This window comes from Zonotrichia albicollis, chromosome 3, assembly GCF_047830755.1.
Source record: "Zonotrichia albicollis isolate bZonAlb1 chromosome 3, bZonAlb1.hap1, whole genome shotgun sequence".
Taxonomy (NCBI): Eukaryota; Metazoa; Chordata; class Aves; order Passeriformes; family Passerellidae; genus Zonotrichia; species Zonotrichia albicollis.
In genome coordinates this window covers 50,557,708-50,582,657 of record NC_133821.1, presented here as the reverse complement: position 1 = coordinate 50,582,657, position 24,950 = coordinate 50,557,708, and the positions used below count along the sequence as shown (strand labels likewise).

General features: G+C 40.6%; 1 protein-coding gene across 4 annotated transcripts in view; it reads left to right on the top strand.

The window, feature by feature from the left end:
* Nucleotides 1–24,950, top strand: part of RPS6KA2 (ribosomal protein S6 kinase A2) — a 279,346-nt gene that overhangs the window by 199,268 nt on the left and 55,128 nt on the right. For all 4 annotated transcript variants that reach the window (XM_014266679.3, XM_074537381.1, XM_026793060.2 and 1 more), the window contains 6 exons: nt 6,516–6,596; nt 7,378–7,457; nt 10,439–10,545; nt 16,820–16,857; nt 17,560–17,702; nt 24,639–24,709. In XM_014266679.3, coding sequence (XP_014122154.1) covers nt 6,516–6,596; nt 7,378–7,457; nt 10,439–10,545; nt 16,820–16,857; nt 17,560–17,702; nt 24,639–24,709 — 520 coding nt within the window. The remainder of the gene's footprint in view (nt 1–6,515; nt 6,597–7,377; nt 7,458–10,438; nt 10,546–16,819; nt 16,858–17,559; nt 17,703–24,638; nt 24,710–24,950) is intronic.

Below are 24,950 nucleotides of genomic sequence, written 5' to 3'. Positions count from 1 at the left end.
TTCTTTGGTTTGATTGTATATCTTTTCAAACAATATTTTGTAGCTGTGCATTACAATTAGACTTAAGAAAGAGGAGATAAAAAGATAAAATAAAACCCTTAACAAAGAGCACTTTGATGCAGCCAAAACAATTTTTCTCAATTTAATTTTGGCAAAACTCGCCGAATTTAGGCTTTCCGTTCCAGTTAGAGAATAAAAACCCACAGCAAAAACATCTTCGAAAATATTCAAAATTACAAGTTTCAAACAGGCCAACAGAAAACATTTACTGGAATTACTTCAGCCTATGACTAAAACTGCCCTGGTGGCAAATGACTGCATCCCAGTACATACATTCTACATAGAAAGGAAATACCACATTTCCTCTCCTTCCAGGAATTCTCACTTAATATTTTATAAAAGATTATTGGTCTCATCCTTAAGCATCTGAACTGGACCAGGCAGAAGGTTTCATACCATGCCATTAAAAAAAGTAGTAGGGGCTCACATAACAGAAGAGAAGGGACTTGGGTGGGCTTTAAATCTCTCTGACACAGGGACGCCTTGCCCTGAGTTGGTGTGCCAAGAGTTTTTGGGGAGATCCTTTGCCACCCTCACCCCCTTTCACTTCTGCTAGGCCTTGCAAGTGAATTAGTAGTTACTCAAAGGTTGTGAAGGAGAGGAAATGCCCCTTTCAATACAAATGGCTTTTTTGATCTGGTGGGACTGAATAAAGGGGACAATTTTTTTTTTCCTGGAGAAGGGCTGGCACAAGAGGGAATATCTGCATTTTCATCCCTGAGCCAGTGTTCACTCCTCATACTTTTCAACCATAAAAGCAGTATTTTTGCCTTTGATGATTTGCTGCAGGAAGTATTTGTGGCGAATGCCAAAGCAGAGACAGCTTTCACACTTCCAGAGTAAGGTGATGCAGAAACTTTACTCAGCTCTCCCTGTAAAACCACCAAACAGGTGTGTTTTCAGAGCAAAGGGCAGCAGGGCTTGATTAAACCATGCTGGGCTCCAAGCTTAAAAGGCAAGCAGCAAAACTCATTGCCCTGAGAGGCCCAGCAGTTCCTGGACATCTGGATCATCTCCATCTCAAGGAAAAAAACATTCTTCATTGCCTCTCTTGGCTCAGCAACTTCTCCATAGACAAGGCAGACACTCATTAGATACTGGAATGCCCCATGGATAGGAAGTATGAATCTTGGTGCTGCCTCTTCTTTGCAGCTGCATGTGAGTTAGCCAGCACTGCAGGGCAGGGGCTGCAAGTGAAAAAGAGTCTCCCAGAAGATAGGAGAGAAGTTTGATGGAAAAAAAATTCATCCCTCTTCAGACTTTAAGAGTAGGATTGAGGACTATATGTCCTGGTCATCTTTGTGTTATGGTTTCTTGTATGCTGGAACTAAATCTGAAATATCTATTTTGTGTGGGGAGAAGAGGCCAACTGTCTCATACATGTTTTAAACAAATTTTCTTTATTGCAAAACTATAAACCATTTTCTTCCTTCAGTTCATCATAATTTCCAGAGCTGCTGATGAATAGTGTTTACTGGGACATCTGAAGGCCAGCCTTGTTATTAATTTGACGTTTTGAAATTATGCCTATTCCTAGAGTATAGGTAATTATTGCCTGTCAGTAAGACTTAGTACTGAAATTGTTATTTCCTGCAATAGTAGTAATAATAATAAAAATAGTTATAAGTCCTATTTCAGTACAACTGAAGCAAATGGAGCACAGGAGCATGTTACACTCAAATTCAGGAAACAAATACTTTATTGATGATTTCACAGGATATCACATCCACTAAGGTAAATAAATTTAAATCAAACATATGATTTCCATAAAAAGAAAAAAAAGTTCCAGGTGCAACTATGCAGAGGTGTTGAAGATTTTCAGTTTTGCACAAGTTGTGAACAGATGTATTTCCAGCTGTAGCTTTTGGATCTTTAGAGGAAATTCCCTTGTAGCAGATGGCAGCTTTCTTTTCTCTTCATCAAGCTGCTTATTGAGTCTGTTTTTAATGAATTTAGTTAGAACTGGTTTATGCAGTTGTGAGGGGTGTAATTCTCACTCTGCTGCTGATACACATCACCATAGGATTTGACTTCTTGGATACCATTTCACATCTGCAGCTCCCAGACTCTGGTGAGAAACAGTTTCACCTGGGAGCTATGCATAAGCAAATCTGTGGCTATTCAGTGGCCCAGTTCTGATTAAAAATACACAAAATTTGAAATTTCACCTCTGCATAAGGACACGAGATTTATGTGATTGTCTGGCTGGTCTGTCAGTCAGTGTTTCTGTAATGATGGAGTTGAGCCCAACAGCTAATTTCAGCCAAAAATCTAAGACACGCTTAATCTCCTGCATCATCTGTGGATTTTTTTGGTCAAGCAGAGAGATCCAAGTTGGTGTCCCAGTATGAAAACAGCAGGAGGCTGCAGCTGCCAGAGGCTCAATGGGATAGGGAGGAGGCAACTTGTGCTGCACCCTCAGCTCACCAGGCTGCTCCTTGCTGGTCAAGGCTATGAGGAAAACATGACAAAGGCTCAGGTTACTGCTCTGAGGTTTTATTTTGAGATTGAATGTCCCAGAAGCCATCTTTGCTCCTGACAAAGTCCCATGTGATTTTATTTTTTTAATTATTTTTTCTGTACCATCAGACTTCATCAATCTGTTCCTTAATTCTCTTCGTTGTAAAATTGAGCAGAGGTACTTCAGAGGGATAGTGAGAGATTTAATTAACTTTTACAAACAGAGAGGATAATGAATAGGTGATAAAGACTAGAAATGGAAGTTCAATACTAAAGTGTTGTATTGATTTAGAAACATCTGTCATTCCGAATCTCAACAGCAGAGCATCAAGGCTACTTTAAAATACAACAAACAGAGGTAACTCTTTGATTTCTTTAAAGCCAAATGTTTGTTTCATGCAAAAGGGAAAAAAAACAAAAAAGGGAAGAAAGGAAGGGGGGGAGATAAAATGACCTCCCCCAGACTCTGGACTCCTAAAACACAGTCTGCATTCTTACTGTTTTCTCAGAGTGCCCTTCTACAAAGGAGTGCCTCCTGCTCTGTAGATCTGTTTTTCTGCCTTTGTTGCAGAAGCACAGGGCTGGGTGGTAAAGCTGTGATATAATGGCTCTTTCCCCATCTCTAAAAGGTTCCATATTTCGTGCCACAGAGGAACTTTCTTTCAGAAAAATCACCTTCACAGAATGATGTGCATTTCAAAAGAAAAGCACATGATGTCCCTGTGTGACATTATTGGTATGCTTCTGCATCCAGTGTGTCAACAGGATGCTCTTCTGTTGTTTCTTTATGTTGTAATAATGCTCTGCTGATGAAGGTGCAACATGAAAGGCTGCTCTTTAGAGGATTTGAGTTTAGTACTGTGTGGAACAAGAGCACAGGAAAGCAAATAGTATTTCCAAGCAGAAGCATTGAAGTGAGGCTATGATCACTTTTAGAAAGCCTCTATTTTCTCCATATCTCAGGTAATTAGGCACCACACATGTACTTTGTCTTCTGGATATGGGCAGTGTGGATTTGAATTTAGAATTTAGCTCTCTACTGTAGCCTATAACAGACAGTATTAAAAACAGATTAAAATAACAGCAATAGAATTGAAAAGGATGTTGCAGAGACTTTTATGTATATATTCTATTTGCATTATCTTATTTGTGTTCCTGTGCTATGTGAAGAATTTGAAATTGAGTTGCAAGTTCCTAACCTGAGTCCTATTTTGCTTTTGCTCCACTTGAGGCAAAATAATGAGTTTTAAAAAAGTGAGGAGGGTAATGTGTGGTGGTGTTCGCAGGGGTCCCAGCATGAGGGAAGAGACAAGAATGTTGACTCCATGTTTCAGAAGGCTTGATTTACTATTTTATTATATGTATATATATATATTATATTAAAACTATACTGAAAGAATAGAAGAAAGGATTTCATCAGAAGGTGATTGTGAAATTTTTTACCTTATTTGTGTATTTTCTGCATGTATCTTCCTGCAGAAACAGCTTTCTGTAAGTGGCAGATAGATGCTTTTGTCACACATGCAGGGGGATTTCTCTCTCTGATGTTTCAGGTCAGGAGAATCAGCAGCACTTTGGTTAAAATTGTCAAAAAGGATGAAAAACCATTGAGGAAAAAGTCACTAAGACAGCAAACCTTTTATCTGACAACCCATTCCTAGTTCAAAAAAAATTAAACTTTCAAACCAATTTCAGCCTGGTGGCATCAAGAAGACAGTTTCCAAAATTACCAGAGAGAGACTGACCCACTCAGAGAGGCAACCAAACCACCAGGTGCTGTCCTGAGCCACCTCCAGAGGACTCTGGGGAGGGTCCAGGCTGCTGCACCTCAATGCAGTCAGCAGCAATTCACACTGGCACTTTGCTGTTTGTCACATTAGCTTTACAGCCCAGTGCCCTTGGCCAAGGCAGTCCAGTAAGGTGTCTGTATGATGAACTGTCTTGCTGGATCTTCCTCTAGATAAGATTTTAAAGAGGAAAATGGTATCTGCCATGGGAGCACTAATTTGGAGCATCCATGCCCTGGCAGGACCCAGCTGGCCCTGAGGGAAGCATGGTGGGGCACCAGGGGGGTCCCAGCCCAGGGAGCAGGGCCCATCCCACTGCCACACACCCTCATTAGAGCTCCTGCCACCCAATGGTGCCTGGGGGGCCCTGGCTGGCCCGGGCTGGCCGTGCCCAGGTGGGGACAGTCTGGGCTGCTGCTGAGCCTGCAGCTTCACAAGCCTCATTTCTGCTCCCAAAACAGGTTTGCAAAGGGAAATGTGGCCCCATAATGCAGCAGCTACAGGTTCAGAGTGGGTACAGGGCCATGACTGGAGAGTGAGATGTCTTCTGTGGTGACACCACCTTCTCTTTATTCTGGTGTGCCTCTGGTGTGCGCGTGGGGAGAAGGTGCCCTGTGTGGTTACAGGCCCACACTCAGTGACCACCACAGCAGCGAGCAGCGCACGGGGCTTTGGCAGGGCCCTGGGCTGCACAGCTGGGCCTGTGCCTGTGGAGAGGTTAAAATGATGGGTGGAGGAGGGTGGGCTGCTGTTCTGACAGCCTGTTCTCAACTGTGCAGTGCAGATGCAGGGAGGCCCTTCCTTAGGCTACCCAACGAAGCTTAATGGGAAATGCACTATGCAGAGTGTCCAGCAGTGCTGCCCACCAAGAATTCCCACCTGGCGTCATCCCTGATGGACAGCACAAGAAACAGTCTGTCTTCACAGGTTAAGCATTTTGTGAGTGTAGGATGTGTGATTTTTACTTATGGGGTGAGATTACAATTCTGCAATTCCATCTGTTTTGAATTTATCTACAAGGTGGTTTGAATGAGGTAGTAAAGCTTATATCACTATTGACTTAAGTATCAAAATAGCAAGAAACTCAAGTATGTCACCTGTGCTATTTAAGGTTTTCAGATCAGCTGGTTTGGACCTATTTCTGTGCATCAATTTTTGAAGTACAGCAATAGACAGGGGTTTTGTTATGTGTGTTCTTTACTCGGGGACTGAGAGTACTCAGCTTTTGAGCAGCTCCACAACACATGCCTGCAATGAGAGTCTAACAGATCTCAGGCTTTGCTACCTGAAATAGTTTTATAATATGTCTTGTAGATGCTTTCATCTGAAAAGCATATTGGCATTGTGAAGAGAACAAAGAAAATGTCAATATTTTTCAATAAAGTAGTGATTGACTGAAAATGTAAATGCATCTTTAGGATCAAGATTTGGTAATATGGGGACTTGAATCCTCTTCAGTGTCTGAATAGTCTGCTAAACGGCTTTGGTATGAAATCTTCAGCATTAGTTTTGTTTAGCTTGAACTCAGCTCACCTCTGAAATTATGATTTCCCTTACTCTCTATTCATCTCAACCGTAAAAAGTATTTTTCTCTCTGCTATCACACAATAATGTTATCTCTACACAAAAAATAATTAGTTACTATTTTTATTTGGAATTTTTCTTTGTTACTGATTGTTTGGGTGGTAGTTTATTGGAAGCTCTGAATATTGTATGTATATATATATAATATATATATATATATATATATATATAACTTCCAAAAAGTGATACGTCATAAATGCTGCTAACATCAGCAAAATACAATAACTTAATTTGAGCAAGATTAATCTGACTTGCTCTGGGACTGGTACATTCTGTTTCATCTTAAATGAAATAAAGTAATTAATTTTGTGTAGTTTTCATTTTCACATTAACATTCCCTTCTGTGAAGTGTAATTGCCTTCTTGTTGTTTGCAATACTGTAGTCATTTTAGTTAGAGCAGCTCTCTGTAGGGAAAGACACCAGTTGCTCTTCCTGGAGAACTTGCTACACAGACCAGGCAGTCAGAAATAGAGGACACTTGAGTGGTCTGATTGGCCTAAGGTCATCCAAGCCATCAGCAGAGTGAGAATCAGAATCCAGACTGCCAGAACCTTATTCCAGTATTGTATCCAGGGACCATGCTGCCTCTTAATGTCACTGTTCTTATTCTTCTTTCTTTATAGTTCGGGATCGGGTACGATCTAAAATGGAGAGAGATATTTTGGCAGAAGTGAACCATCCTTTCATAGTCAAGCTTCATTATGGTAACTATAATAAAATATAATTCACGTTTGTTCTTAAGTCGGTTGGGGAATTGTGACTAGATGTGTTACACTTTTGTGCAGATACCCCCTGCCTACTTATGACTCTGTTGCTAACAAAGTCATAGAGGCTACGTGTGTGAAATTCTTCATTTATGCTGAGGGAGACATCCAATACTTGTAAGTTTCAGCCAGTCTTCCATTGAAATAAGTCTGTCATAAAGTCTGGTGTGGTAGGTGGTGCTGGTGGGGTTGCTGCTGAGTTTATGTCTGCCAAACCCTCACCTGCTGTCAGGTATTGTTTAGAAAGAGAATTTAAATAAAATAATCAGTACCGGCCTAAATTTGTATAGATGTGTACATGAATGTGGTGTCTTGCTGGAGTTGCCTCCTGCCACGCCAGCCCCGTTACTACTGGAACAGGTATTCTAAGAACATTTGGTGTGTGGGCTCTTCTCTCACACAAACATGGAAACTTCTCTCTATGCCTCACTCTTAGTGACTCCTGATACCCCATGGAGTGGGAAACACTGTTAATTCACAGGTGCTTAACACAGAAATGAATATATCAGTAATGCAATTGTCTCTCAATTGACACTATTTTTTTCCATACCCAAAGCTCAATTGCCAAGTTCTATACAGAAATGGGGTTTTTTGGTTCTCAAAGTTTTGAAGTGACAGTGAAGCAATGGCATGAATAATACACTGCTAGTCAACAGGACTTACTCATTGGGGACTTTATCTTGGTTCAAACTTCCAACGTCTTCATCCTTTTCTAATGCAGCATTTCAAACAGAGGGAAAGTTGTACCTAATACTAGATTTCCTGCGGGGAGGGGACCTTTTCACCAGACTCTCCAAAGAGGTAAGCTGATAGATCTTTAACTCAGAAATTAAAGACTGTCTTGGATTTTCAGAACTCAAATTGAGTTCAGGGAAATGAAAAATGGCCTTGGGAATGGTCATCTATATATGTAATGGAGCTATCTCATCTTGCATGGTTAAGTGGGTTCTTAATAATTGTATTTGAATTATGCCAGAGGTAATGCAGCAGATACCATGTAGGCATCACTGCCAGAGAAAACTGCTCCACTGCTAAGCCATTCCTATAGCAAAATAGCCCCAGACTCAGTGCATTCAGAAGAAGTATTGGATGTGATGAGAAACAGCCTGAGAAATCAATCCCCAATACATTTTGCCGTAGGGATGAGCACAGAATTACTGGGAAAACACAGACACTGCCAGCAGAGGGATGAGATGGCCGTGGGTCAGGGCCAGCCCTGCAGCTGCTGGGAGCAGGTTGAGGGCCGCACACCGGCCTGGACATGGGAGAGTGACTCTCACAGCCCTCACCTGCCCTCCTCCTGCCTGCCAGGGGCAGCTGCTGCTTCCATGCCCTCCCCAGGCTGTCATCCCTCCCCTGTCCTCTGCATGCCGTGCCTCTGGAGAGGGATTGCCAGGCAGGGAATGTCCCAAACCTGAGTCTCGCTGATGCCCACACAGAGCAGTCACAGTAGGTTTTCTAGGTTTGTTTAGCTCTTTCCTGAATCTCCAAACGTCTGTGAGCCAGCAGTCCCACAGAGATCCCTGCACGAGTGCAGGAGGCTCCAGTGAGTCAGGATGGTGCCCTGCAGTTGTCTGTGCCCAACATGATGTCCCCAGCCCTTGGTACTTCTAAGGGTGCGGGGTCAGGGATGCAGGCAACCACTTATCACAGTCTTTAATGACAGGAACCTTTCAAATGCCATCTTGAGGGGAAGCTCTGTAGATCTTTTTGGGCTTGGGGAGCTACTCATGGACTAAGAAAGCTGTGAAAACAGTCTTTTCAGTCAAAAGTTCCCCAGCTCTCCCTCACCCCTGTTCAATTCCTGATTCAGTGACGTGCTGCAGGATGCTGTGTGCACTGCAACTTGGGACCCCAAGCTTTTGCTGTTAAAGTGTGTTTGCTAATGCAATAAGACATTGGTAACAAGTTAATTACACTGCTGAGTAATGATCCTTATATAAATATTCAGTCTCTGGTAGCAGTTATTTTTAATATGAGGAAAAAGATTTTAAAAATTTTTATTTCAAATGTCCTTCTGCTATTGTCATGAGACCAAGCTTTATTAGCGAGACAGTGCCGCTGTCTCAGCAAGGGCCTCTCTGATTTCATGGAAGAAGACAGAAAATGTGGCTCTTGCCTAAGAGGGCAGGTCCCTGTTCTGCACAGGCAGGGAACTCAAAAGTGGAAGATAACAGCTCAGACTTTGCACTTCTTTAAAGCTTCATGTTTTCCCCAAAGCTTGTCCAGGGCAATTCACCAACTCCTGTGCTGTAGACCATTGTTAATGACTCATTAAGCTGACAGTAAAAACATCTCTATTTTCAGTGTTTGCAGCTCACCTTGCCTGCCTATACCTTGCAGCTGTTTAGGGGCAAGGTATTGCAAGGGAAGAAGTTCTGGGAAAGCTTGAATTGTTTGCAATTTGTTGTTATAGATTTGGTTGAAAAGTATTGATTTCAGTGGACTTCATGTCAGATCGCATATACATTTATTGCATGCATGCAGAACTTGCCTATTTATTGCTCTGTCTTTTTGAGACATCTGACTTTTACTATGTGTATATGTATATTTTTCCTGGATTCTATTGATTTAATTTCTTGCCTACATTATTTATTTTAAATCTTATAAATAATTTAAATTGCTTTTAAAATTAATGTCATTTTTACATTTACATTTTACAATTAAATCTGAGAGGTTTTGCTTGTGCATTTATTTATTATTTTCCTGTGTTTTTGTTTCTAGTCTTTGCAGTAAAATAATTAAATTATGAGACATCTGTGCTCTGAACCATCTCTTTTTTCTCTCAGCTGTCTGGAACTTCTCAAGGCACTCAGATATTTTGGTTACCCCTTTGTGAGTGCAGAGACTTAATTTTAAAATTAAGCTCTGCAACTTCTACTGTAGAATTTACATTTACATATGACAAGTAAATTTGTATTCAGCTGACTCATTTTACTTGTCATGCATAATCACACTTGTGTATCTAATACATCATCTTCTTTTTCTGCATTATTATCTCTGTGACTATTGAAATTTAATTAAAGAGAACATCTTATATATAATGGAAGTTGAACCAAAGGGGTTTCCTGCCATCTGAGTTTTTCAGAGCTTATTGGTTTTTTGATTACAGAAGTTTCTTCTCACCTAAAACACTGCCTTCAGTGTTAGCAGTGTCCATATGAGCTGCAGAAAACACTGTCTTCAGTTGGCACCTCCTCAGGCCTTGGGTGTCTGACAGCACGTCACTGCTGTCAGATATTAGGGCATCTGCACGGATATTCCTTGGACCTCCAAAGCACGAGGTTTTAACTCCATCTCTGATTCTCTTCATGCTGTGTGTTCTGCTCAGACTTGGAAGTATTCCACATCCCCAAAAAGGTTTCCCATGCTATTTAATAGGAATTTGGTAACCAAATGCCAAGACTGTAGCAAGTTAAGGGATATGGAAGCAATGTGGGCTGCACTGAATGTGTTTAATTTTGCTGTTCATTTCCAAAGCCTAAGGAGTTATAATTTAATATTTAATGTTGTGGCATAATGTCATCTAAACAGATCAAGCAGATGAATGAGAGCAGCATATTTTAAGGAATAGAGGTGCTCAACAGATCAAGTTTTGTTTTATAGAGAGAATCTGGTAAGAATTGTTAATGTCAGTTCAGACAAATTATGGAAAATTGAACCTGATATGGTGTTCCCTTCCAGCATTTTAGGTTAGACAATTCCTTCCTTGTGTGTATTTAAGGCAAGCCAGCCCACCACTGTCCAATAAATAGATGTGGTCTTCTCTTCCTTCTCTCTAGGTGATGTTTACAGAAGAGGATGTCAAGTTCTACTTAGCTGAGCTGGCCTTGGCATTAGACCATCTCCATGGGCTTGGGATTATTTACAGGGATCTAAAACCAGAAAAGTAAGTTAACAAGGAAAAGAACTGAAACATAAATACATGAACTTTTAGGTTGCTTCTGCTCCTTGTCACGCTACTAAATGAGAAGGTGCCAGGGGCTCTGCCTTCCTTCTTGTGAGACTGTATGAGACTGTCACTAACAGCAGCACAGCTTTCCTGTCATACCATCTTAGCATAAGGCCAAATGTTTTGACTGTGCTCCAGTATGATGGGACCTCTGTGTGCCTGGCCTTCAGTTTTGTGAATGATTTCAGTAAAGAATTCAGAGATCCCTGTGCACTTTAACTTTAGTGGCACCATTCTCTGTTTGCAGCTTTAATCTGGCCTTCCCCCTCATGCAGTGTAAACCTCTCAAAGCAGCTCCACTTCCAGCTCACACCGAATATGGAGTGGCACTGTTCAGTTTTATTAGAGCCACTGCTTAAAGTAAATGAGCATGTCTGAGAACTTGTGTTAACTCATGAGAAACATGATAGTTGGGACTTTTAAAACACTTGTATTAACTGTTCAAAATATTTTCCAAAATGTTTGTTCTCACTTATATTTGCAGCTATTTTTCACTCGTAATGTGGTCCTAATTTTCCTTTCTCTTTTTTATTTGTAACATATCAGTAGAGCAAATGACACCCTCAGTGCTGTCACTGGAAGTGACATGATACTGTTTTTATGCTATGCCCTATGCTTGGTGCTTTGATAGATTCTGCTGTAACAACTCAAATCAGGCTGCAACATTCCAAAGTTCTTTTTTAATGTAATGGTCACCAGCATTTATAAAAGATAACCACTGAGCAATTTTTGGCAATTGCTTACACTTTCAAAGTCTAGCAGCACAGCAGCATTTTCCTTCTGTGACATCAAACTGAAAAATATGCAGCTCTTTATTTAAGGTGGAGTGTTACCGCTCTCACTCTCATGGGCAAAACATGAGACCAAAAGTGATGGAAGATGGACTTTGTAGGTGAGAAGTTGAAGGGAAGGAGCCTGTTTATCTCTGTTGAAATTCTGTGTGATTTAAATTTTAACTTCAATTTTATGTTTCGGTTAGAAAAGTAGTAGTAGCAGTAGTAGTACTATGTGAATTCAACAGGTGTGCATAGCAAGAACTCTCAGAGTTTTGGGCTGGTGGACTTTTTGTAAGTCCACTACCAAATTTTCCAGTCTTGCCCATTTATGCAGCCAAAACTGGAACCCAAAGTCTTTGGCAAATATGGGAAGCTATCCTACAATTAAACAGCTGGAGAGAGAAAAGTACCAGTTAGTTCCTGATATGAAATGCAGGTAGGCAGTGGTGACATCCCAGCAGCCACAGGCTCTTGCATCATCCGCCAGCAGCTCCTGGGTTTCAGTTTCCTTCAGAATTGCTGTTTTATCCATTCAGCATCAACAAACATGTACGCAATAGAATAACTCCAGGTGTAGGTTTTCTGTTTTAAACTTTGATTCTAGTGAGCATTCGTTTGGATCATGCACTGCTTTTCTCTCTGATCTTAGATGTGGCTGATTTTTGAGATTACACATGATGTGTGAATCTGCTGTTAGAAGCTGTCCAGATATGAGCTTGTATATTCAGATGTGTCACAATGCCATTACATTTTTAGGCATATGCTGTGATTTTTTGCTTTAGAAGAAGTTAGAAACTAAGGAGAAAATTAGGCGTATGTCAAAACTGTTCATTGTATTTGAGATACTGAGACCTGGATTCTTCTGAGTTCTCAGCAGGAAGTGTCACTTAGCATCTCAAAAAACATCTCTCAATGACTCCAGTTGCAAGTGAGAGCACTTTATATTACTGCAGACCAAGCTGAAGTGCTTCCAATCAGGGATCAGTGAATTGAGAAATTGGAGCTCATCTAAGGAAGGAAGGTGTCACTGATTTGTCATTGTCACATAGAAGCATGTTGAAAAGGTACAGATGGAATCCAGTTTTCTCTGTGTTTTTGTCTGAGCTGAGATCAGCCATCCCATCTTCACTGTACTGCTCTGCTAAAATCCCTCCCTGAGTGTTGCTGGTCTGCCAAGTGAGACAAGATTTCTTTGGAAGGAAATAAAAAGTATCCTCACATAACTGGAGACCTATACACAGAGAGATCTCTGAGTGAAGTTAAGTTGGCAGCCCTCACTCTTGCATTTTCTCACTGTTGTATATACAGTGTTTATGGCCTTTGATATTCAGTTAAATGGATTAACTGTGATACAGTTTAATTTGGATGCAATTGAAGTAGTGTAAAATTAACATACATGATTAATATTTATAATTAATATTAATTTATATTATAATTAATATAACTGTTGTGTAGGAAAGGGAATGACCCAGGAATTCATACCTGGAGATAAAGCAAGGCCTCTGATTGAAAGCCATATCCTCTAAAAAAAGCTCTGTAAGTGCAAAGCCTATGTGCAGTCACACCTAGGAGAGCAGAGCATGATAGGCTATGATTTCTCTGGATCTTTAGGTTTACATTAAAGAAACAGATACAGCAGAGTAAAAAAATTACTCTCCGGGGGAAAAAATGCTAAATTTTTTTGTTACATCTGGGAAAGTATATCTTTCTAAATAAGATGATTAAAGAAAATTAGGGTGTTCTCATCCTCCCCTTGCCCCCTGGCAGGATCAAGACCATAACAGGTGTGCTGCTAACCCAGGCTTAAAGCAGCTGATGAAGACTCCATGCTCTACACAGGCCTCTTGGCAGTGCTCCAGCAGTTGCTCATCTAAAATGTTGCTCTTAATACCTAGTTTGAAATTTCTCCACTGCCCCTGCAGGCCAGTGCTCCTTGGCCTGTCCTCGTGGAAGACCCAGCCCGCTTGTTCTGCTCTCAGCAGCAGCCTCAGGGGTTTTGAGAACATGTTTTCCTTAGACCCTCTTCTGTACCCTAAACAATCCAGGTGCTGAACTGTTCTTCACTAGTCAGTCTTTACAGGGGTTCAGTCATTCTCATTACTCCCCTTTGGTTTCCCTTGATTCCTCTCTCCTTTGAAGTGCAACGTGCAGAATCACACACACGTCTGCAGCAGAGGCATTACCAGCATGATTATAGCACAAGGTTTGCTCTGTCAGATTTGCAGAACTGGAGATAAATTAATTAATTCATAATTTCCCAATTCTCTCTCTCTCTTTCCCTTCCTCTCTCCCCTTTATTAAAGATAGGCACTGCATTAGACCTTTCATTGTTCAGTGCTTTTGCTGTTCTTCAGATGCTCCCAAAATAGCTGCTGATAGGTTTGAGTTTGCTTGTCAGTTCTGTAAGTATGCTAAAATAAAGCTCATGGAGTTGTTTGTGTTTAACAAAAAGCCAAAAACCAACCAAACAAAAAATCACTGTTAAAACCACTTGGAAGAACTGTCGGTACATTAAAATTTAAGGTTCAGCTTTTTTTTTTAAGATTCCCTGAGCAAAAGTCCATGTTAACAATTGAAAGCTATGAGTTAATTTCAAGTGCAGCTGGGAGTTGTTCCCAAGTCAGCTGTACTTACTTCAAAAAGACAAGTAATTGAGCTTTCTGGTTAAAGTCTTGTTTAGAACAAGCAGATGCTTCTCTTGAATTGTTGCAGACAAATTCTTCTCCTTGAGTTGTCTTGGTGATTTCAGTGGCATCCCTTGTGGGACAAGGTATTTTTCAGTCACACTGGAAGCCACTGAGTTCCTTAAATGGTGAGGCACGTTTTTACTTAAGAACTGCACAATCAAGCTATAAAAAATGGTGTATATACCATGGAATATGGTAAATACCAAGATAGAAAAATGGGAACTTATCATAGGGTAGTATATGATGCACATTCTATTTCTTATGCTGTGATTTAAGGACATGGGTGACTTAGAAATAACTCTACCATCTGAAAATGGACAGACTGTTATTAATCTATACCATTTCTCTTTTCAGGAACCTAGATGCACTTTGAGTTGTGGAACAGGGGCTTAGGTTAACAAGGAGTGATGTACATTTTAAGGCCCTCAGTTGTTTACACCAGGGACAGTGTAGACTCTAGAAAAGCCAAACACCACTTTTTAATGCAGTGTGTTGCCAACCATGACTGCTGATTCATGAATGTAACTGCCCTGTGCAGAGGGGAGACCTGAGAATCAGTAAGAGACAAAGGCTCATGGTGGAAAGCCTCCACTGATGTAAGCTGTCCCTTTTTGGCTTCATGGTGTCAACAAAGCTGGAGCAGAGAGGAATTTGCATTCAGCAGGGTGAGATAGCATGGGGTCATGTGAACACTGAAATGTCACAAAACACAGTTTGTGAGAATCTTCATCTCTTTAGTAGATATTTGACTGCTTCATCTGATACTTTCATAACAAAATGAAATAAAACACTCTTGATAAAGTCTCAGGTTTTATCTCCCACCTGAAAATTTAGCTACAGTTTCTGATTAACATAAAGTGTGGGTTGAATCTTCTGCAAAACTGCTCTCACTTAGAAAGAAACTTGTATCATCCAAAAAAAAAAAAATTCCTAAACCAAAATAAAGCAAAAAAAAACCCAAAAAAACCAAAACCCAAACCAAAAGAAACTCCAACCAAAAGAAGAAAAAAAAAAAAACAACAACCAAACCAACCCCAGAGTTCCAGCTTTATTTGATTTGGCAGAACATCACGTTGTTTTGGGGATGTTGGAGCTCAAAGTGAAGTCCGTAAGACATGACTCAAAACCAAAAATAAAGAGAGCCAGAGAGAAATGGGAGAGAATTGTTCAGGCCTTGATTTAAGACATGATATAAAACAATGCCAACAACCCATAACAAAAGCTTTTTTCCCCTGTGATAAAGCTGCAGCAGATAAGTTGATAAGGAGTTTGCAGTCCTAGCTCTGCTATGGGACTTCTCCTGTAACTTGATCTGTGTCATTCCTCTACTACCAATTTAGCTGCCCCAGCCTCTACCATGGAGATTTCCAGCCTTTGTCTTCTCAAGACATACTTTTAAACCAAGTTCAGTGAAAGTAGTTTGAATGTTTGTGGGATGGTCCTGATGCTAAAATGTTAAATCATAGAATAATAGAATATCCCCAGGACAATCCCAAGGATCACACCCTGTGCCTGAGTGCATTGTCCAAACACTCCTTGAACTCTGCCAGGCTGGTGCTGTGATCACTTCCCTGGGGAGCTGTTCCAGTGCCCAACCACCCTCTGGATAAAGAACCTCTTCCTAATACCCAACCTAAACCTTCCCTGACACAGCTTCAGGCCATTCCCTTGGGTCCTGTCACTGTCACCACAGAGCAGAGATCAGTGCCTGCCCCTCCTCTTCCCATTTTGAGAAACCTGTGGACTGTGATGAGGTCTCCTCTCAGTCTCCTTCTGTCTAAGCACACCCTTTTTTTGTGGCATTTTTTGTTCCAAGCCTATGTGGGTTCACTTATTTAGGGTGTTGGCATATTTTTCACTTAAAAACTGTTATTACTGCTTTGAAGAGAAGGTTTACAGTGACAGTATCCTGTAAAAGCACTCAAACATTAAACTGAAAGAATAAAATTTAAAAAAGACCACCTAGCTGAAGTTTATCATTCAGTATGATTGTAACCTAGCCTAGCATTTAAAAGTAGTCTACTTTTTTATGGTTTTTATAATTTCAAAACATTAATTTAGATGAAAGATTATTCTCAAGCCTGAATCGTATTAAGAACTTCTGGTTGTTTTTCCCCTTCCATAGAATAATACTGTCTTATTTCAGATTAGTTTGTTCTGCAAACCATAGCTAAAGTAATTGTGATTTCCACAATAGAATGTCTGCTATGGATATTGTGGGATAAAAAGGAATTGTAAGGTGACAAAGATAAAGAGAGTAGAGAGTATGATCAGATAATTAGTTTGGTTCTACTGTCACAGGAAAACTATTTGTCTCTTGTTACAATTTGCATTCTTAGAAGCAGGTACTTTGTTCTTTTCGTCTTAATTTCACTGTGCAACAATTCAGTGCAACAATTGCCCTTTTTTTCCCTCACAATTAGCATATTGTTTTCTTTTTACATGAAATACAATCTTTGGTTAGTAGCTGTAGCATTATTTGTGCTGCCAGATGGCAAATGTGGAGGCACCCAGATGTCCAGAGGGCGCTGCCAGGGGCCACAGAGGAAGCTGCCAGCAGCCAGAGATTTAAAAAAACTTTGAGGTTCATTTTTCTTTCTGGAGCCATAGAATCTACTAAGGTTTCGTGTACATAAGTATTTGCATCTTGCAATGTTTCCTTACCTGACTTAAACATCTTTGATTCATGTTTTTTAACTGCACTTTTTGCCTGGCTAATGAATGACTATTTCTTTTTTTGCTTTATAGCATTCTTCTTGATGAAGAGGGTCACATTAAGATAACAGGTATGTGAGAAACAGAAAACTTCATGCCTATAAGCTGATTTTTTTTTTCCTACAGTATATTGTATGCATCCTGGTTGGAAGGAGTTTGCTTACAAAAAGAAGCCAGAACAGTTTGAGTGTTGAGCTTCTCTGTCAGTTTGTCAGCCCCTCTGCTGCACAGCACATGGAGAACATAGCATTTTCTTGGTAAAATTGTGCTCCTGACTGATGTGAAGCAGACAGGTTTGGCTGCTTGCCACTGGGGATGGAAGGATGCTTCCAATATGACTATTTGATCCAGGCAGAGGATGGCTGGAAAGACATCCCTTTCCCACTCTAGTGGCACTGTCCAGCCAACCTTTTCACTGGTGTAATCTGGGATTATTATTCCTAGTACTTTGGAATATAGCTGCACAGGAATCCTTGCTAGCATTGCCTTCACCAAACCTGAGCTGTATGTATCTGCTTATTTAAACTACCTTCTGCCTTGAGCCAGAGCCTCATTCTGCACAGGGAAAATGATATTCATTATTCAGGGTGTATTAACAAGTGCCAGGCACTCCACCTAGGCAGGGCTCCAGCACACTCGTGTTTGTGGCACAGGCACAGGAGGGCACTTCACCAGCTGGTTGGTGTGTTTTGTTCAAACAATTTAAGCCAGCAAAAGCATAAATAATAATTTTTAGAGAGCTGACGAGCCTTGTTCTGCTTCAATTTGTGTAGATTTTGGTCTGAGCAAGGAAGCCATCGACCACGACAAGAGAGCATACTCGTTCTGCGGGACGATCGAGTACATGGCCCCCGAGGTGGTGAACCGGCGCGGGCACACGCAGAGTGCTGACTGGTGGTCCTTTGGCGTGCTCATGGTAAGGCACAAACTCTGCTCATCTGCTGCAGGGGGAGGCTTCAGATCCCTCTGATAAAAATTGCAGTGTCAGGGAGGTTTTTCAGAGAGGTTTTGTGTCACTGTAGGGCGCGAAACGACACAATGCGGACTCGCTGCTCTTCCCGAAGTGTCACAGACGTCTTTTATGAAAAATCCTTTCTTTAAGATTTTTCTTCTTGAGAAGCTGAGAGGCTTCAGGAACAAAATGTAAATAATTATTATCTGCTGCTGTGGAATGCAACAGGTGCATCTGTGATTGGTCTCATGCAGTTGTTTCTAATTAATGGCCAGTCACAGCTGTCTCAGACTCTCTGTCCGAGCCACAAGCTTTTGTTATCATTCTTTCTTTTTCTGTTCTTAGCTGGCCTTCTGATGAAATCCTTTCTTCTTTTCTTTAGTGTAGTTTTAATATAATATATATCATAAAATAATAAATCAAGCCTTCTGAAACATAGAGTCAGATCCTTGCCTCCTCCCTCATCCTCGGACCCCTGTGAACACTGTCACACCAAGGTAACAAGGGGCCTTTATTTTTCTGACTCCAGCATTTATAGAGTTCCAAAAGTGACAGTGGATTGGAGGGTGAAAGTGTCACCTCTCCAATGACACTGGACAGACCAACAGTCTGTCAAATTTCTTCTCTTCTATAAAAGAATGCAAAACAATAAGTTATTTACATAAAGTGTATGAGAAAGATCATTACAAGAATATAAACATCAGAAGGCTTAGAAAATCTTAAAACATCAGGGCAACAGTATTGCACTCTCCTCAAGCCAGCCTTTTAAAATAACATGTTCAGATGCTAACCTGTGCCCCCCTCAATCTGCACCCCTCCAGCCTCTTCAGTCTGTGTGCTGTTGTTGCTGAGGTAGATGAAGCAAAGGTCAAGAAGTTGGTTTGTGACACTGTGATGTTTTTTCAAAGCTGTATGAACACTGTAAGTTTTTGGAAGCGTTGTTTTATCAAGCATGGTGCTGTCCCTTGAGCCCAGACCCCAGGCACCTGCTGCTCTCACAGGGCTGTGTTTGGATAACAGAGCTGGTGCCACTCTCTCCTGAGGTGTGCAGGCTGCAGATCCCCCCTGTGCTCAGGGCATGGCCATCCCCAGCCAGCTGTGGCTCACAGGGCACCTCACCATGTTTGTCACAGCAGAACCAGGGTCAGAAATTAGCATAGCAATGTGCTCTTACAATACAGACCCATTTCCTGTGGTATGGGGGCTGGTTTTGGTAGCTATGTGTTGCACTACATAGCAAAATCCATCGAATATGTTTAAATTTTGTTCACCTGAAGTGGACTGCTGATGCCACTGTAGGAAGCATGGGAAGCAGTGTGAAAAAATGTGAAAATTTGGGTTGGGAGGGCCTACATCACTGATCCAGCTGGTTGGCAGCAGTAAATCTACATAAATATTGTAATTTATTGCCTGAATTATAAAAGGAGTGGAATATCCTTACCTCCTGTGGCCACAAATCCATTTGGGGATACTCAGCACTCTTAAACCATGTACATTTATTCACAAAAATCAATAGGGTATTTCTCACAGAATAAATCTATCCCTACCCTTTAACTTTTTTATTATATATTTGTTTTTGGTGAATGGCTGAGTCTTCTCACTCTTTGTCTCCCATTAAAAGATGGTGCATATGGTTGTTCTTCTTTCACCAGCTAATAAACTCTTAATAAACAGGACTGTTCTTCCCTGGGTTTTGCTAGGCTTTCTTTTTTTCTTTATTCCTTTCCATTCCTCTTTTCAACTCTCCCCTAAAGATTCAACGCATTAGAATCCCTATAAAAGGAGATGAATTAAAGAAAGTAAAACCCTTTTAACTCCAAGCTAATGTTTTAAGCCTTTAAGTGTTACCAGACATCTTAAAGAAAAATATGTCAATCAGTTCAACCTTTTTTCCTTTTCAACATTTATCTGGTTGGGACCAAAAAACGTTTATTTCCACACACTGAACAGCTGGGAGGATTTTCTGATTCTGTCTTTCCCTCTGCTCTTTTCTCCTTGTTTTCCTTGTTCTGTCACATGTATGTTCTATTATGGAAGCTTTTTTTTTGATCAGTCTGAAAAACTGAAGATAATTAAATTGTATTCAAATTATTTATTAGCTTTTCTTCCTAAGCACTTTGCAGTATGGTATAAAATAGATGAAGAAAATACACCAGTTGATGAAATATACATAGATTCAAAAGAAGTGTATGTGATAGTGTAATTTTCATGTCTAAAATTATTATCAAAAAAGGGAATTTATTCTGCCTGTAGTTATAGCATGGCCTGTATCTTCCTCATCATCAGAGCAATCAAACTCTATTTTCTGTTCTGTTCTGTGAAGAATTACTGCTTCTCTTGCCACCCCCCACTGACCAGGGCACAGACTAGAATCAAACTGAATGATCCTTGCACACTCCTTAAATGTGGCATGTTGCAATTATTAATAGCAAAACAAACTTGTCTGAAAATTACAAAGTTCTGGTCTTATTTACTAATTTTGTCATTAATTATTTTGTGAATTACTATTCACCAGGATTTTTATTGTCAACAACAGTAAAACTTCATTTACTGCCAGCTGGTCTTTGACACAGGCCACACAACTGAAACTGTTACCTCCTCTGTTTGTTTGCTGCTGTGTTTATTTGAATTGTTTTATGTTAGCTTACTGTATGTCAGCAGGTGCTGTTACACAAATCTTAAAATTCATCCCTTCCAGCACTCCCAAGGACAGTCCCTGCTTCTCTTAAGTATGTGATGATGACTGCTGAAACACTTCTGTAATTTCTGCTGGTGAATTCATGTGCTTTATCATGACCAGACAGTTTTTCTTTTCTGCCTTTCTGTATCTTGCTCACTGCACTGGAGGTTTTGGATAGGATATACTCTGCAAAAGCTTTGCATCAAGAGATCTTCATGTACAAGCATTTGGCCTACATTGTTAAAAAGTTGGATATGTAACTAATGCCTTTTAAGCTCCACTGCAAGATTCTTGATGCCCACGCTGCCATCTCTGAAGCCCAGATAAACTGGTCTGCCTGATCTGACATGTACAAACCTCTTGGGAAGGCCTCACAAAGCAGTGCTTCTCTAGTTCATCTACCAGCTGATTTACAAGGTCACAGACCTCATGGAAGTTGTTTCTCTTTCACTTGAGAAAGAAACCACTATACACCTTTGAGAGTAATGTGGGCAGAGAGGGGAATGTAATTAGAGAAATGGCTGTGATGACTTGGTAGCAGTCCCAGACCAGAAAAAATGTGTTCATATGTGTCAGCAAGTAATTAAGTCTTCACAAGAACAGAAGATGTCTCTTTGGTATCCAAAATATTTATCTCTGTACTAATTTTGTAGTAACTATACTGTGACATTGGACAAATCAATGCAAGACATCCAAGTATCAATCTTCTTTTACAAAATCCCATTATTGCCCTTTTTTTATTCCTAGGGCAAGAAATGGTCTTCATGAACATTATTTTGAATGTTTATGTTTGTTGCTATGTTAAGGGATTCAACCCTTTGTGGGCACTAATTCATTATGTTTCACACACACAGATAATTAATAATATTCAATGCATTTTGCAAGTATTAAACTGAGTGCTTGAGCAGTTCTCTGATACCTGGAAAATTACTGGAAGTGTTGAGAGGACAACCTGACCACTCTGATGAGAGTGTCTCTCCCTGTTTTCCAAAACAGAATGGTTTCAAGTTTCTTTGTAACTCTGGGTTTTATCCTGTGCTCACAATACCTCAGAAGACTTGGGCTGAAGTAGTTTGCCCAACCTGGTCTCCTTCCATCCATTAGGAAGATTCCTGTGGTAGTTACCCAGGCTGAGGATTTTTTTCTCACTCATTATCTTCTCCAATAACCTTCCTGGGTTACTTCTTGAATCCTAAATTCCCTCAGTAAATGTGGCATTCTTTCCTAAGGTCTTTGCACATGTCTATCTTCTGGGAGGTGCTCATGATTTTCCTACTGAAATTGGAGACTGCCCTGAAAACCAGAGAAAGGGAGCACTGCATAGTGAGTATATTGAGAACTCAGCAGGGATTATGTGACTCCAGAGGCCCATTGAGCCTAATTCTGTGGTTCTCTAAATAGGCAGCTGAACTGGAACAAAGAATATTTGCCTTTCTTGCACATGCTTTGGTACAGAAAGAAAGTCAAGGTTGGAGAGAGGTGCAGCCTTCAAAAGTCTAACAGAAGGTGGCCCTCCAAAAACACCTGGGAAGTGAATTGGCGGGATGGAAGGAGCAAACAGATGGTTTCCACAGATTGGGAAGTAGGGAAAATGAAAATTGAGCCCCCCAGCAAAACTATAGGGACTGCTTTAATAGACAAAAATACTGCAGAGTTCATTCACCCCTAGTCTCAGCTTCTTGCCAGCCTTCTGTGACCCCCACTCTATTTGTGTGCCTGAGTGTGAGAAGCATATTCTCACTTCTGTTTTCATTTTCAGGGTTAGCAAGATTTTTGACTTTTTGGAAAAATCAGCAGAAAACAGGGCACTGTGCAGTGAAATGATAGCTTTAACTGATGAAATGAACAATTTCAATCTTTTTTCAGTCTTGTTCTTTCATTTTGAACCTTCAACAGATTTAGTCAGGACCGCAGTTGAGAAACTAGTGCTTTCTTGCAGATGCTGCTTAGCTAAGTTCATTAAAGCAAAAAGCTCTGGTGCACTTCACTTACGTGGCTGCCTTTCACTTTAAATATTGATGCTAACTGCATTTCTTCTGAACCTGAATTCATCTCAGCATGAGGCCTGCACAATTGGAGATGTGGTAACAAAGTGCTGGCCATTACAGCAGCACAGTGAATGTTTCCTGCAGCCTCCAGAGCTGTCATTCCCCCTGCTCCCACCTGCACCTTAAGTTTCTTCCAGATTCCTTCCTTCTTGTTTCCATCCCTTGCAGCCATGGTGCATTTGCAGGTATTCCTGGGATATTGGGGTGGGTGGGAACTACAGTCCTTTCCCCCTTAGTCACAGACCAAGCTGTTGCTTTTATCTGTATCACCTGCATCAGCAGCATCAAGCCCATTTATGCCAGCATAAATGAGACATAGCAGCCATTGTTGGTGTCACTAAATTAGATTTATTGTAATAACAAAGTAATGTGAGCAAGTGTAAGTGAACATTAGGTACTTAGCGTGAGCATAAACGCTCTAGAAATCATGAGGAGGGTTTGGTACAATCTGTACTATTTCTGCTGCTGCCCTGGGAAACCATGTTCCCTGCCCTTCACTCACAGTCCCATTTTGTCAGGACTAGGCTGTAATAGGACAGAATTACTTTGAAAATGGTGTTGAAGCTCCAGTGTCATCTAGGCAGGTTTAAAAATTCTCCCCCGTTATGTTTCTTTGTAGAAAATGAGCTGCTTTCCTCCAGGTCCACCAGGAAGATCTTTTCTTACCTCTCCTAACCCAAGCAGAAGTCAATGCATTTGTTTTTCCAAATCTTGTTTATATTTGGCAGCCATATAAATTTGTTTAAAGTGGTTTTATTTATGTTTCTACTATGCATTTTAGTGCCTTTAGGTAACTTGTTACTAATGAAGATTAATCCTTCAATTAACTATATTTAGTTAGCTATCTGGCTTCTAAACATCTCCTCTGCCCTTCTCCCAAAATTAGCATAGCAGCTTCACCATTATTTTTCTTCTGTTTTCTATATTTTTTTTCTTGTATAGCTGTATTTAATCTGGGCAAGAGGAAGGGTCAGGCTGTGGGGCAGTCTGACACAAGCTTTGGTAATGGAAGAATCTTTCTTAGGACAAATGTGCTTTCTGGGAGCGCTGTGATTTCTTGTGAGATAAGGTACAAAAAGTATGTAAAGCTAGAAGAATCTTTCCTGCCTTAGCAGGTACTTACTTATAGCAATGGGTATTAATTATTAGATTAATTAATTGCACTAATTAATTATCTTACTATAGCAGAAGAGATCCAAAGCCTGAGTGACAGACACAAACAAGGAACAGTTCAACTTACCCTCAATGGGCACAATTTTCCTTTGTGTCCAAGCTGAATTATGTTCTTGATGTCTTTATGTTTGGTGATGCACAGCCTTCAGCCTCCCTCAGTCAGAGAAGGCAGCTGCCACTCCATAAAACACCATGGTGAGAGCTGTGTGAAAGACCTGGTGCTGAACCCAAGTTAGGCAAGCTTCTTCAGCTGGGGTTCTGTCTTTTTTTTCACTTCTTACAGATGTGAAATTCCTGTCAAATTTACTGAAAGCAGTAATGTGTCTCCAAGGAATCATAACTGATTGATGTTTCAACACTTGACTTAGGCAAATAATTGATGATGACTGTTGAGTTTTGCTTTGAGATTTGGGTTCAGTTAAATGTGACACTTGTGAGATTCATCACTGAGTACAGCCAGAGGAACCAAAGCAGGAGAGAAAACTCACACTCAAAAGCCTTGAAAATGTGGGGTTTAGTCTTCTTTCTCCTGAAAAATATTGGAGAGGCATCTCTAAGTGTTGCAAACACACAATCAAAGAGGTGGTTTGATTCAACCTAAAAAGGTGGGGAGTGGCATATCAAATCCATTTTCCTTGCATGGTAGACCATGCCAAACACCTAAGAGCCATATCCATGCAGGATAAGGGTCCCTCCAACCAAATACCTCATTGTCAGCCTTGATCATAAAACAACAAGTGCTGGAGGGAGTACCATATGTAACGCTTCTTCCCAAACATACCAAAACTTGACAACAACAATCAGTGAAAACAGTTTGTAACACATCTCTGGAATGGAACAGTCATCCAGACTTGCTGTGCCATTTTTTGTGTGCACAGGTTGTTGGATCATTTCTTTTCCTCTAGTTTTCAGTTGTGTTGGAAATAGGAGATGGATGTGGTCAGTTATGCAGACCATCCCCATGCACATTTGATTTACCATTCTGTTGCTACTCCACAGTTTGAGATGCTGACGGGATCATTACCCTTCCAGGGAAAAGACAGAAAGGAGACAATGGCACTCATTCTCAAGTGAGTATCAAAACTGCTTTCATTCTTCTAACTGCGAGTTAACTGTACCCTTGGGAGACTCCAGAGGACCCAAGTATTTGATGAGTAGAGAATAGTGATGGGTGTAATGAACTTTGCGAAGCCATGAAAGGTGCGAATTTAGTAAGACATGTAAAGCTGATGCCTGTGTTTAAAATTGCCTTCAGATTGAACAGTAGGAAGTGAATTACTGAGAGGACCTACAAAACAAATTTATCTTACT